The following is a 13,923-nucleotide window of genomic DNA, read 5'->3' as shown; positions in this document are numbered from 1 at the left end:
TCTGTTGGGAAGAGGCACAGATTGTCTCCCTGCTCGGCGGACACTTTTCCACAGCAGAGCTTCGAACAGGCGTGTCAAGACAGTCTCCGAATGTTTTGACAATATTTCGTATTCATAGCTGAAGAAATGAGATCTCCTGGAAAACAAAACACTGAGCCATGCTGCCTTTGGGTAACATTGCTCAATGTAAATGATGAGGCTTGAGGTGCAGCTGTTTGGCCAAGTAATGAAAATGCTTTTCTTCTTTCATACAGGCCTTGTTTCCTTAGCTATTAGACACTAAAAATGGCTCAAAGAACACAAGGCTGTCTTAAAAACCCAACACTGATAAAATGCTGGAGCTTATGGAGAGCATCTTGGCACAGAGCAGTAGCTGACACCTGGCTTCTATCACTTCCTTGGGTAAAGGGCTGTGACATAAATTTAAAGCGTCCATAATGAGAAAAAGGTCTGTTGGCTTTCACATTCAGAACAACCAAGACACAAGTATGCACATGATCCATTTTATCACCTTGCTGTTCAAGTAACTGAGGTGTGACGCCCTGAAAAGTTGATTTGGTCCCTTTAGCTGATTAATTTCTGATTAAACTGACATCAATTTTTGCTAAATCAAAGTGCAAACAGCAGAAGACTACTGTGCACCTATCTGCAGATATCTCACAGTTTTGAATCAAGAAAGCAATAATGTGTGTTTTAAAATGTTTTTAAAGCCCCTTTTGTATTTTGATTTTCCTGAACCCCAATGGGAACTTTCATCCTGTGCATAAACTTATGGAGAGACATTTAAAACTGAAACAGGAGACAAGGAGCTCGATACTGACACCTACTGGTACAGACTTCTCATTACAGCCTCCAAGCACTCAACCCTGATTGTCAAGTGTACACAAGGAGTTTATACAAACTTTACAGAAACAAAGAAGCCTTATGATTATCATGAACTGTTAATAAACACTTTTACAGAAACTTCTCTTGCACTTTCATTATTGTCATTTTCCTTAAATGAGGGACTCATTTGTAGGGATGGGTACCCTTCACATTTAAAACGATACGCCCAGAAAGATGCATTTAGGTACCTAAACATGGTACCTTTTGATTTTACATGAATCGGTACCCGGTACTTTTGACAGAATTAGGTCGGTACCTATAAAAGTACCTAACTTGGTACCCATCCCTACTCATTTGACAGTAATTATGTGTCACCTTTTTAAGACTGACTTTTTCAGGGTAGTTTTCTTTGACTGGAAAAACATTAAAAATCTTCAAAGTAGAGCTAAAAGAAATACACTTTCATAATTAATCACAAAATGTAGAGCTTTTTAGAATAATCTTATTTGTATTTGTTTGAAATCAAATCCTTTTGCACCTCAAAACAGTTTTTAAGTCCATTTTAACAATTCTCACTCCTCCTGTCTTGATTAGTGAAGCTAATGAAATGTACTTTATGATCTCAACTTTTTGATTTATTAATCAAATAAATGCTGCTCTGCAACTCTAATGAGGTCAGAAATCATGAAGTAAAGGTAGGAGATGGCTCCCAAGTATTTCACCTGCCTACTTCTGTGATGCGGTTCATATGCGCCTGTATGCTTCGCTCAAGCTCAAAGCACTTTGGGTATGTTTTAATCCTGTTGAACAAAAAGTGCATATTACATGAGCCTTCCTGGATTTTTTTAAAGTGAAATGTGCCATTTAATAGTGCAGTGGTGTTTTATCCAACATAGCAGCAGCAAAAAGCTGGATGACACAAAGGTGCCTCAACTACAGGATGCAAAAAGGGACAAAATAGCCCACAACTAAAAAGATATCAATAAGAGTCATTGATTTATTTTATCGCAAATAGTTCAATACTCAACTCAACTTTATTTATAAAGCACTTTAAAACAACCTCAGTTGAAACAGAGTGCTGTTCATAAAAGTAGTGCAGGAATAAATAAGTAAATAAAAAGAAAAGAATCATTGAAACAAAGGTGCACATAGTAAAATAAATTGTGACATTGTTCTAAAAATAATTTAAAACAATGAAACAATTAATAAAAACTAAAACAACCATAAAACACTAAAACATGAGCAGAGTCTTAAGCTGGGTTAAAAGCCAAAGAATAAAAATGGGCTTTAAGACTTTTTTTAGAAGTAGACAGTGAGGGGGCTTGTCTTATGTGGAGGGGGAGCTCGTTCCACAATTTGGGTGCGGGAACTTAAAAAACTCTGTCCCTTCTGAGCTTACGTTCTGACCTCGGTACCTCCAGGAGCAGCAGATCAGCTGACCTGAGGCACCGAGAAGGAGCATGGGGATGGAGGAGCTCAGAGAGGTACAAAGGGGCCAGACCATTTAAAGATTAAAAAAATATAAAAGAATCTTAAAATGGTTTCTAAAATGCACAGGCAGCCAGTGAAGAGGCCAGGATGGGAGTAATGTGCTCCCTCTTATGTGCTCCAGTTAGAAGCAGAGCGGCTGCGTTTTGCACCAACTGGAGACGTGCAAGCGCAGCCCTGACTGGCTCCCAGGTAAAGTGTGTTACAGTAATCAAGCCAGTGTAATAAAAGCGTGGATTACCGTTTGAAAGTGCTGCTGTGCAAGAAAAGGCTTCACTTTAGCCAGCTGCCCAATGTGAAAAAAGCTGGACTTCACCACTGAGCTTATCTGCCGATCCAATTTAAAACCACGACAGCCCTTTTTTTTTTTAAGTTTAACAAAAGTCAGTAAATGATAGGTTTTTGAAAAGGAAAATGTGCATTTGAATCTTATACAAATGTGTTTTTTGTTCATATTAGCTTGAAGCTGCTCAGACATTATAGTTTATCCATCAGAGTCAGTGACACAAGATTTGTCTCAATATCAATCAAAACTTTTAAATTGAGAAGATAACTTCTTGATTTGCGATTTTAACATTTTAATTTTGTTGAACTTTTTGAGCAAGTGCTTTCAAAACGCTTCTGTGAAGCTTCACAAAAAAGACATAAAATGAGCCAAATTTAACTGTGATGACAGTAAACAGCGGTTACCTACAGCGGCTGATTAAATGATGTAACCTGACGTCACAGCTGCTCTTTACGCGGCTTTCGTGATTTGTGCGTAGTGTGAGATACGTTGATTTACTGATGAGACTTCAAAGGTGCGGATGTTTTGTGAGCGCCTGATGGGAGGTGGAGGGCTTCAGGGGTGAGGTTGCCAGTGATGGAGGGGGTGGAGGGGGTGTGGCTCTGGAGATGGGGGAGGCAGAGAGGGGAGTATCACAGATGAAACTGGAGCCAAGAGGCAGCTGCAGTACATCTGTCTTGTACTGACACATGTGGCATTTGACTTCCAATGTGAAGTTCAAAAGAGTTTTATAATGACGCAGCTGCTTGGAGATGTGTGTGTGTGTGTATGTGTGTGTATATGTGTGTGTTTTCTGCTTTGTTGAAGGTTGGGTGGAGGGTGGGCGGGTTGCCAAAGGGGTTTCATAGGTAAGGATTGGAATTTGGGTTTCCGAAAGTGATGTGTGGGCAGTACAGGTGACGCATGAAGTTAAAACCTTTGTTTTCTAACACCCTCCTAAAAACGCTCCATCACTTACAGAATGACTTCTTTTTTAACGCCTCATTTTCTTTCACTTAGGAAGATCCAGTCAATCATTCACTAAAACAATCAACGTGTTTTGTTTGTGACGCAGGATTGTGTGTATTTTTTTTCTCCTGTGTGTGCATTGAAACACTTAGAAACACATCAGAAACACCATTACAGGTAATTGGAGAGGGCCATTAGCTCATGGAGGAGCTAAACATTAATGGTGGGGGGATGATGGTGCACACTGTTCACCATTTGTGCCTGCAGCAGCACCTGCCCAGCAGCCTGAGCTCAGGGTCAGAGAGGTCCCTACCAAGAGGCCAGGGCTCAGGGGTCAGAGGTCACGTCCCAGACAGGCGTATCCACACGCTTATTGAGCGCTCAGCTGCAGGAACAGATTTTGCAGGTGGAAGACGTATTTTACCGGCCAGTGCTAACTACACACTCCTCCTGTTTTTTGGCACCAATGTGTCGGTTGGATTAAGGATTTTGTTAATGTGGTTCTGTGAAGAGTTTTCAGATGTGACCCTGGAGAGAAATCAGCAGTGTAGAAGGGTGTACAATCTTTCCAGTTCATTTAATCATGTCTGTAGTTAAAAAATGGAAAAGCAGAAACTACATAATTTGGGGTCTAGCCGACTTATTAAGGTTGCTCCAGTGGATCACTTAGCCTGAAGCTATTTTACCAACTCAGTTCATGAAATAATTGCTCATCTCCTTAGCCATAAAGAAATTATTCATTGCCCTCAGAGTTTTTTATGGGAGCCTTTTTAATTTCTCTTTCAGTGTAATACCATGTTTGGGTGTTGAGATGATCTGTTTCTCATCACCTCCAGGCCTCCAGAGCCAATTAATGTCTGTGTGTGAATATTTCTCAAAAGTTTATTGACTCAGATTATTTTTAGGCACAAAACTGATGTGGGAAACATGTCCCCGCTGTGAAGGAATTATAACAAGCACAACTTCTACAGGCAGATAATGTTAAAATTATCCTCAGTGCAAGTTTCTACCAATTACTAACATGAACACTAAAAAAAGACAAGATCCTGTCAGAAAACAGCTGAAGTCAACAAACTGAATTGTTTGTCTGTAGTTTTTAAAAATGTTTATTTACCATAAAATCCAGAATAAAAGACAAAGCTTCGTAATGGATTTGGGTGTTTTCCAGTGCGATGACTTCATTTGCTTTTAGCAATGTGCAGTTTCTATGCAGCTGTGTAGCTCCTTCTAACACCATCTCTTTTCACCATCCTGCTAGCTACCACTATGGAATATGAGCCCAGCTCGTTTGGTAATTTTGGGCCCAAACGTGACGGTGAGCGAAGGTCCGTTTCTCAATGGATTTGTCATCTAGGAGGGCTAAAAAACAAATTAAGCTAGGGTGTATTTTTTAAAATGGCGGGGAAATTTTTTGGAGTCCAGTATCCAAAATGTCTGTTATCGAAATGATCTTTTTAAAGCTTGACATACAATGATCGACAATACATGTTTTCAAACCTTATTTTCGTTAAGAAACACATATTTCAGGGTTACATATTGATTTGACCTTATTTTAATCTTCAAATTCAAGATTGCTGCCACTTTTGGTGTTTTTTTTAGACTTTTTGGGGGGAGTTTTTGCCTTTTCTGGGGCATTTTTTTCCATTTTGATACAGAGTCTCTATAAGGTTAAAATAGAAGCCAAGCTCATGATGAATTGAATAATGTACATTGAAAGTTCACAGAAATAACTGCTGAAGTCAATAAAGTGGATGTTTATATGTAAACAACACTTGTTGATTGCCCATTTCTCATTCAAAAGGACTATGCAGCTTTGACTTTTCAGGTCTATATCACAATTTTTTGGGCTTTATTAGATTCTTTTGCAGTTTCAGACCAATGGAAATGAATAGATTTCTTTATTTCGCTCCCATTTAAATGAATGGAGTTTAGCATCACCATGGAAACCACTGGTATGGTTGTTTTGAGCCCCCTCTTCTGGGTAAAGCACCATAATAGAATCACATAAAAAAATCTTTGCATTTAATGCTGATATGATGGTCAAACTGTCATACAGGACCCCCTTCTAAAGAAAAAAGGAATTAAGGGGCATCTTCGAAACCAAATTTTACGATAATTCTTTTTTTTTTTTTTTTTTTTCATCGCTTGTGAAAACCAACAAGATGTTGTTTTCTGAACCATTTCTTGGATGAAGTAAACTCTCTAAGTTCCTAGAAAGATGTTTCAAGAGGTTTCCAGACACTCTTGATCATCACAGGACACCCACAACACACCGCTGTAGCACGTGATGACAAAATGCCAACCCAGTGCTGCAAAATGGAAACAAGCCGTCTTCAGCCCTGACCTGGAAACAGTTCCGATATTCTGAATAGAGTTGGTTTAAAGTTTTGGTGCAGTTTTAAAACTGATCTCTGGTCAGTCTGAGGCTCACGGTGAGGATCAGCTGGTCCCTGGGAGCCACGGGGAGGCTTGAGGCTGCCATTCTGTCAGGCCTGCCCCAAATTCACCAGCTGAGTGTGACTTTATCACCGGACTCTCTGGTCCAATGTGTGTGAGAGTGTGTGTTCAGCAGAGAAAGTCATTTCTCAAACTCAGCGATGCAATGAAGACCGAATCAACCAACAACAATCTGGAGCAGTGGTGAGCTCTGTCCATCTAAATATATAATTAAATGATGATTTTGTCATTGAATCTTTTCTACTGGCTTAAAAGTTGGTAAACTTCATCGTGGTACAGGTAGATTTGTCTTTGTTGGTTCAGTAAGATTTTTCAAACTTGAAGGAAAAAGTATGTTATCGTATCTCTTATCCTAAACGTTTAGAGTACAGCTGTTCTTGTACCTTGATGTTTTCCCCTAATTTCTTTCTTTTTCTCTCTGTTTGGATTTGTGTTTTTGAAAAGAGGAGAGAGCCTGCTTTATTACATGGTGTAGGTGAGTTTACCAAAACAAGAACTTAAATCTGTGTCATTCGTTTATTACTTTAGTGATTGTTTCTGTTTCTATGGATGCTCAGCATTTCGAGACGTTAAGATATTCCTGTATTATTGAAAATGTGCAGGTTTTGATTTCCACAGTGTGGTTTGATGTTGATGAGAGTTTATAAAAGCTGTATTCTTTAAAAATATGACTTACTTAATAACAAAACATTGTTCTAAAAACTCAATTTGCATCTGTAGATGTAGACTTTTTACTTTTTCTATCCCATAATTGTACACTTTTGAAGATGAAACATGCATTCAACATTAAGCGCTGCTCTTTGGAAAATCAGAAAAGAAATGAAAATAAAGAGCAGTGTTTTTATGAATACAGGTCGACTTTTGTCACATGTGAATGAAGGGAACCCTGTTAGTACCGACAATACATCTGTCGTGGATTTACAGCAGAGGAAGTCGGAAGATAAATGCACCAACATCTTAAGAGAGTGACTCACAGATTCACCAGAAGAAATGGCATCCAAAGAGGTTTGTTTGTTTCAGCTTGTTCTGAGAAAATGAAATCTTTGACTCTGCAGGAACCATCGCTACGGACTGAGATATGTGTCACTAGAAACTGAATTGGAATACTCACTTTGAAGAATTGCATTATACTCACAAAACTCCTCTTCACGTCCTTGAAAACTCTTTTAAGGTGTTACTGTTTATGTTAAAGTTTCCAAAACATCTTTCTCAGAGTTTGCAAAAGATAAAACTGACTATACCACAGAAGTATGTTTAGCTGAATTATAATTAAGTAGAAATTCTGACTCTAAATCATGCGAACTGGAATATTTGAAATTCAGGAAAATACAGTTTCAAAGCAAATAAATTGAGTTTCAAAATAATAAATCCAGATTCAAACCATGCTATTTAAAGTATTTTTTATGCAATTATTCAAACTGAGCATTTGAAATCCTCTATAATAATTCAAATTCAGTTTCTGGTGGCACATCCCTCAGCCCATATGACACTCACTTGAGGTAATAGTTAAACTCTTCCATGCCACTGTGTTGTGGTTGTGCCACTCTGGCCATTTCTGACTTCTACAAACATGTCACACAGTTTGTTATGTTTGGAGGTCAAAGGTCAGGGAATGACCCCAGGTTACACATTGACTGCTGCGAAGTTTCTGAGAAGAGATGCTCCAGTAAATCTCATTTTAATTTCACTGAAAATAGTTAAGTCCTATAGTTAAATACTCTCAGGAGAAGTTGTCGAGAAAGAGAGGTTTCAAGATTGAAATCTTTAAAGTTGATTCATAAGGTAAACAGACAAACGCCACACACCTTGATGTCGTTTCAGAGCCATCTGACAGCCACACTCCTGACCTCCATCCTGGCTGCAGTGCTCGGCTCCCTGCAGATCGGATACCACACTGGAAACGTCAACGCTCCAGCCAAGGTGAGCCAGGTCGAATGAGGGGCTGAGGGAGAAAAGTGTGTCATGTCAAACTGGTGTACAGTCAGTATCAGTGTCAAAAACGCTCTTTTTGACAGCTCTTATCACGGCACATCAACATAAAATTCACAAACTATTTGTATCCAGAAAAAATAATGGGGGGATTTTACATGAGAGTCAATAAAAAGGCCAATATCAACCAGAAACATCATACAGACAGGGGATTTTGAACCCCTCGAATCGTCAAATATCTCACACTCTCGATGAAACAGTGAATAAACTTTGCAATCTCCTGAAAGTCTCAGGCTCGGCTCCAGGCCTGGCAGGGTTTGGATTTTTCACAGGTACAAGTGAGACACATCGTCTATATCCAGACTATAAGACATCTATGTTCATGTTCTTGACTTTTCTTGGCCTGCGAAATGTTTTATACAGATCTGTTGAGAGAATCTGCTGTCAGAGAGTTTTTTTACTCACAGCTGCTTTGTTAGAAATAAGTTTGGTGTTGAATGCAACGCCCGATACATCTTTGATTAATCAGTGAACTGTGTTTTCTGATGGCAGTTTCTCTTTTTTTGGAATTATTTAGATCATTGAAGAATTCTTCAATCACACCTGGAGAGCCAGGCACAACGAGTCGATGCCAGATCACAGCCTGACTCTGCTGTGGTCTCTCTCCGTCAGCATTAAAGACTTCGGGGCCTTGCTGGGATCGCTGGGAGTCAAATATCTGGCAGACTCTCATGGAAGGTGAAACAAAAGTGACTCTTTCTTTATTACGTATCATGATTTTGATTTCCTCCCTTGACTCCTCATCTCTCCCCCTCCAGGCGTAACTCCATCCTCATAGTGAACTGTCTCTCCGTGCTGGGAGCCAGTCTCATGGCTGCCTCCAAAGTCAGCAAGTCCTTTGAGGTCCTCATTCTGGGACGCTTGGTGTTTGGTCTCTTCTGCGGCCTGGTGATGAGTCTTAATCCACTTTACATCCAGGAGGTGTCTCCTACAAACCTGAGAGGGGCTTTCGCCACACTCAACCAGGTGTCGTTCGCCACAGGCATCCTGCTGGGAATGGTGAGGGATAGAGACGTTGATGATTCTGTACCTTCCACAGTCTGGATGGCTGACACAGTTTCTGTGCTCGTCTGCTGCAGGTGGCCGGTCTGGAGACAGTGTTGGGCACAGAGCATAACTGGGCCATGATGCTGTCTCTGTCTCTTATCCCGGCCTTTGCTCAGTACCTGGTCCTGCCTTTCTGTCCTGAGAGTCCACGCTACCTGCTCATCAACCGGGGAGAAGAGAGCAAAGCAGAGGCTGGTAGGTCGAGTAATTGAAGCATTTAATCTGATGTTACAATCAGGGGCCAGTTGTTCAAAGGTAATCTGATCAGATTTGGGTTATTGGATTGGATTAAATTCTGAAAATGGGTCGTTCAAAAGGGAAACCGTCAGTTTGTGTTGTTCAGAACTTTTCAGTACAATTTGGATAAATATGATCCAAACACCAGGATTATCCTGAGCCCAACAGGGGTCAGGATTTCAAGGTGGATTTCAGGAAGAAAATGTAGTAAAACTTCAAACTTGGTCAAACAATACAACATTTTAAAGATTTAGTGTCAGCCATAGACTATAAAAAAATGGACGTCATCTTGCTCGGCTGGAAGTGAGGTCACCACAAAAACTGCTCCCCCTGGTGGCTGGCTGCAGTATAGGTCAAAAAATCCGGCTCTCCAGTCATTCCAGATGGGCTGTGGTCAAACTTAAAAAAGTTAATATGCCTCATAGAAATGTTTCTCATGTTCGATTGTTGTGGTGACTTAAAGATATTATTTGGCTGCCTTGTATTCAAGTCCTCTTTCTTCTGAAAAAGTTTTGTTTTCATTAGTTATACAAGGTTAAAAACATAGCTTTACGTCACATTTAACGATGATTGACCGCTGCCGTTCTCGTGTACAGACTATGGTGTCAGCACTTTTATTTGTATTTTGCACTTGACATGTTAAACCATTACAGTGATAAAGTAGATAAAGTTAATTTAGGATACCAATGAAGCCTTTCAGCACAGTAAAGTAAAAACAAAGAGAAACTGAAAGAGCAGAAGCACAGATACTCCTGGCAGAGGAACAAATCAAGCTGACCAAACTGCAGCAAACCAGAGAAAAACTAAAACCACTAGAAAACTATTGGAAATTTAGCATCATTCTCTTTTAATTTCACATATTTTTTTAATCCACTTTGTATCTTTTATGTATATTTGTTATTCATTTGTTGTGGCTCAGATAAGGGGTCATAAAATAATTTTAAAACAGAAGTAGATTTTTTTGTTATTTTGTTGTTTTCTCAAAAGAAAAACACCTACAATGACCCCTGTTGGCTCCTCCACCTGTTGTTCTTTACAGAGCTGGTAGCCCACAACAAGATATGTTGTCCCATTTACAGCACTGATAATCCAGATTTGGTGATCTTGAAAACTGTGTATCCGGATCAGGGTGATCCAATCCAATGCTGCTTTGAAAAACTGGCATAAAACTGAGATGGATTACCTGATCCTGGAAAGCAAGAAATGGGATTTCCTAATCTGGATAATTCTGATCCAGATAAAATTCTTTGAACAACTGGCCCCAAGGGATCAGTGAAGGGACGAGAGGCGTCTCTACTTCCTGCTCAGATGAATTGGAGAAAATGCTCTGTACGCCCAAGAATCAGAACATGAAAAATCTATTCAATCATCTTGACACTCTTCAATTCTTGCAGCTCTGCAGAGGCTTCGAGGCCACGCAGACAAGGTGTTCACTGAGCTGGAGGAGATGAAGGAGGAGGCTGCCCACACGCAGAGCGGTGTCAGCATCCAGGAATTCTTCCAGAAGCACAGATACAAGCAGCCCATCATCATCGTCCTCATCATCAACTTGGGCAGCCAGCTCTCTGGATTCAATGCGGTCAGTTTTATGAGTTTTCACAGAGAAAATGTGCGTCGTGAGGCAAAGATCCTCCTGGTGATAACTCCACATTGCATGACTGATTACACTGAAACAAAGACAAATTTAAAGTGTGTCTGGCCTTCTCTCTGATGAATATTTCACTTTATGCTCTCTGGTATTTATCCAGTAAATTATTCAGGCGCAGCCGTACTCTCTGGTGTCTGCTCAGATTCTGGGGCAGTGTGTCAGAGCCCAGCTCCAAAACCACAGACAGCTGTTCCAGTAACCTGCTTAGCTAAAGAAACCTCTGCTCCTCTCTTCCAGATTATTAATTATTCCACCAGAATGTTCCAGGCTAAGTTTGATGAGGCCAAATACCTGACTCTAGGCGTGGGCGCTGTCAATGTGGCCTTCACTCTGGTGGCAGTGAGTACACAATCAAGTGGAAATATTTACCTACTAGCTATTCGATCATGTGGTTTTTAACAAAGAGGGGCAACATTTCTGTGATGATTTCATATCCACGTGTTTACAGAGACACCCGTTGTTTTTTTTTAGTTCTTCCTGATGGAGCGGGCAGGACGAAGGAGACTGCTCCTGACTGGTTTCATTTCCATAGCAGTGTGTACCTTACTCATGACCATTGTCGACTCTGTCCTGGTAAGACCACCTCAAGAGAATCTGATTTAAAGAAGCTGTAGGGCTACTCTTTTACGTTGATTAAAGTGGCACCTTAGGCCTGAATTGGTAAAGGAATAAAGACTTCATCACTAAGTGTGTAAATGATTTGCCTCCTGCCAAGGCATGCATTTGTTTTGGAAGCAAATGAGAGCAGATCTCCTTTTAAATACTCCTGTACTTTGATCAAGAAAAGACGCAAACTTTCTAAACATAGTTTGTACCTTAGTTCAGATCTCTCTTCTCACTTGGTCAACTTAATTCTCTCTGCTAGACTTTAGCCGTGTTCGGTTCAGGATGGTTTGGCACGGTTTGGTACAGCAAACCGTGCGCTCTCGTGGTAGGCGGCATGTAAGTCAGATGCCGAAAGCCGCAGCTATCAAATAATAGTGTGTGACGCCGTAGCAGCGCGACACAGTGTACCCCACTAATAAGTGTTTTAAAAGTGAAGAGGCAAATGGTAACCTGTTCCACAGAGCGGAAAGGACCGAGGCATGTCTAAGACCATCTGACCTTAGGACTCTGGAGGGCTGATTTAACTTAAAAAAGTCAGACAGGTATTGCGGGGCCCATCCAGAAACTTATAAACAAATAGAAGAATTTAAAACCATTCCTGTACTCAACAGGGAGTCAGTGAGGTGAAGAAAGTAGCAGAGTTATGTGCTTCCATAACTTTGTCCAAGCTAGGAGACGAGCTGCAGGCAGCTGAACTCTAACTGGTCAATGCCGACATACAGAGAGTTACAATAATCCAAACAAGATGTAATGAAATAATGGATAACTTTTTTTAAGGACTTTCTGGCTCAGTTATGGGCTCAGTTATGAGCTAGAAAGTAATGAGTACTGATTAATCTACAAAGTCTCTCTTCCTGTGCAGCACCTGGTCCCAGAGCTGCGGAGCCTTCAGGTGCTCCTGGTTTTCTGCCTGATTTCCGCCTATGAGCTGGGTCCTGGCCCCATCTCTTGGTTCATCGCAGCCGAGCTGTTCGACCAGCCTGGCAGACCCATCGCTATGGCCTTCACCAGCATGCTCAACTGGGGAGGGAAGTTTGTCCTGGCACTGGTCTTCCCTCCCTTACTGGTGCGTTTAAATACTGCGTGAGCGAGGGGAACTTTGTTTGCTTTTGCAGGTTCTCTGGCACCTTTGAGACGAAGCTGTTAAACCCAGGCTGTAAATCTGTTCTGATACGCAAAAGTGCACTGTAAAACTGTGATAAATCTTGTTAATGTTAAATAGGTGTAAATATTAAGCTGAATGCTTTAAAATATGGTTGAAATAACAGATATTAATTTAACAGCTAACCAGGGAAACATCAGGTAAATGTCGGGCTGCAGAGCTGGAAGTGAACCTGAAACTACAACAAGGAACCAAACCAAATCACATCTTCAGACTTTTCTCATTTGATCGATATAAGGTAAATACATGAAACTAAACCCTTCCTCTGTTCCTTTCACACAGAAAATCTGCGGTGCATATGTCTACCTCATCTTCATGACCGTGGCTCTGCTCGCCTTCACCTTCACCTGGATTCGCCTCCCGGAAACAAAAGGCCGCACGTTTGATGACATCGCCGAGGAGTTCAGAGGAGCAGAGGGAATCCCTTTAAACAATAAGACTGGATTCAACACTTTCCCCTGACCAACCTCTCTATGTGTACAGCATGTGGTGACTGACAAACTGTTAAAGGGTTAGTTCACCCAATTTACATGTAGCCAAAATAGAGCTTAGTTCATAAGATTAAAGTCATTTCAAAAACTATCACAGATGTTCCTTTTCCTTCATTTTTACTATAAATCTGTGTTTTTAATTGATACCTTGATTGTTTTTTTTTCAGTGTTTCATCATGAGTGAAGAACACAATGAATATATGTACTACACTTCTCCATTTTGTTGTCTTATAAGCCAAGGGTGGACGGTGTTATTATTTCAAAATGTTAGCTGTTGTTTTGTTATTCTCACATGCTAAAACAGGCTTCCTTTTTTCCTCGAATGAGCCATGATATCAATCCTTTTTGTTCAAAAGAATTTTTAAAAACACCTTTTATTTTGTTTTATTCAAACTTGAAACTTTTGTGGAATAACTTGTATTTTGGTTCTTCTTTATTGAGTCTGATTCAAAGCATTTTAGCTGAGGGATTTTTTTCTATACTGCATGTTTTGAGGCATTTTGCACTTCTGGTTTTATAATATTAAAAAGAGACGAAGTGAAGAGAAGGTGAAAGCACAGAAAAAAAGATAAGAGTTTGCTACAAAAGGAGGTAAAACTCTGACTCCTGAACTCTTCACATGAGGCACTTTCAGGGCTGCGGATGTCAAGAGAATTTATGTGACGATCTGTGAACGATACTCGACTTTGTTTCATTTTGTTAAGTCCAGTTGTGTTAGATATATCTGTCCCCATAATTT

At 40.3% G+C, this 13,923-nt stretch overlaps 1 protein-coding gene across 1 annotated transcript; it reads left to right on the top strand.

The window, feature by feature from the left end:
* The first annotated feature begins 3,781 nt into the window (after positions 1 to 3,781).
* Positions 3,782 to 13,155, top strand: slc2a1c (solute carrier family 2 member 1c). Its single transcript, XM_074692476.1, has 10 exons — positions 3,782 to 4,021; positions 7,787 to 7,924; positions 8,511 to 8,671; positions 8,752 to 8,992; positions 9,073 to 9,235; positions 10,672 to 10,856; positions 11,163 to 11,264; positions 11,397 to 11,498; positions 12,394 to 12,597; positions 12,976 to 13,155. Exons 1-10 carry the CDS (start codon positions 3,782 to 3,784, stop codon positions 13,153 to 13,155), a joined length of 1,716 nt encoding a protein of 571 aa, XP_074548577.1.
* Positions 13,156 to 13,923: the final 768 nt, after the last annotated feature.

The sequence above is a fragment of the Halichoeres trimaculatus genome, unplaced genomic scaffold (genome assembly GCF_033239565.1).
Source record: "Halichoeres trimaculatus isolate MK-OKI-2021-1 unplaced genomic scaffold, fHalTri1.1 fHalTri1_scaffold_17, whole genome shotgun sequence".
Lineage (NCBI taxonomy): Eukaryota > Metazoa > Chordata > Actinopteri > Labriformes > Labridae > Halichoeres > Halichoeres trimaculatus.
Note: the sequence above shows the minus strand (reverse complement) of the source record. Positions and strands in the feature narration are given on the sequence as shown.

Coding starts and splice junctions, on each gene's coding strand:
- slc2a1c (XM_074692476.1), top strand. CDS start 3,782: ATGGTGCACACTGTTCACCATTTGTGCCTGCAGCAGCACCTGCCCAGC. Junction 8,993..9,072: donor CAGGCATCCTGCTGGGAATG/GTGAGGGATAGA, acceptor CGTCTGCTGCAG/GTGGCCGGTCTGGAGACAGT. Junction 11,499..12,393: donor CCATTGTCGACTCTGTCCTG/GTAAGACCACCT, acceptor CTTCCTGTGCAG/CACCTGGTCCCAGAGCTGCG.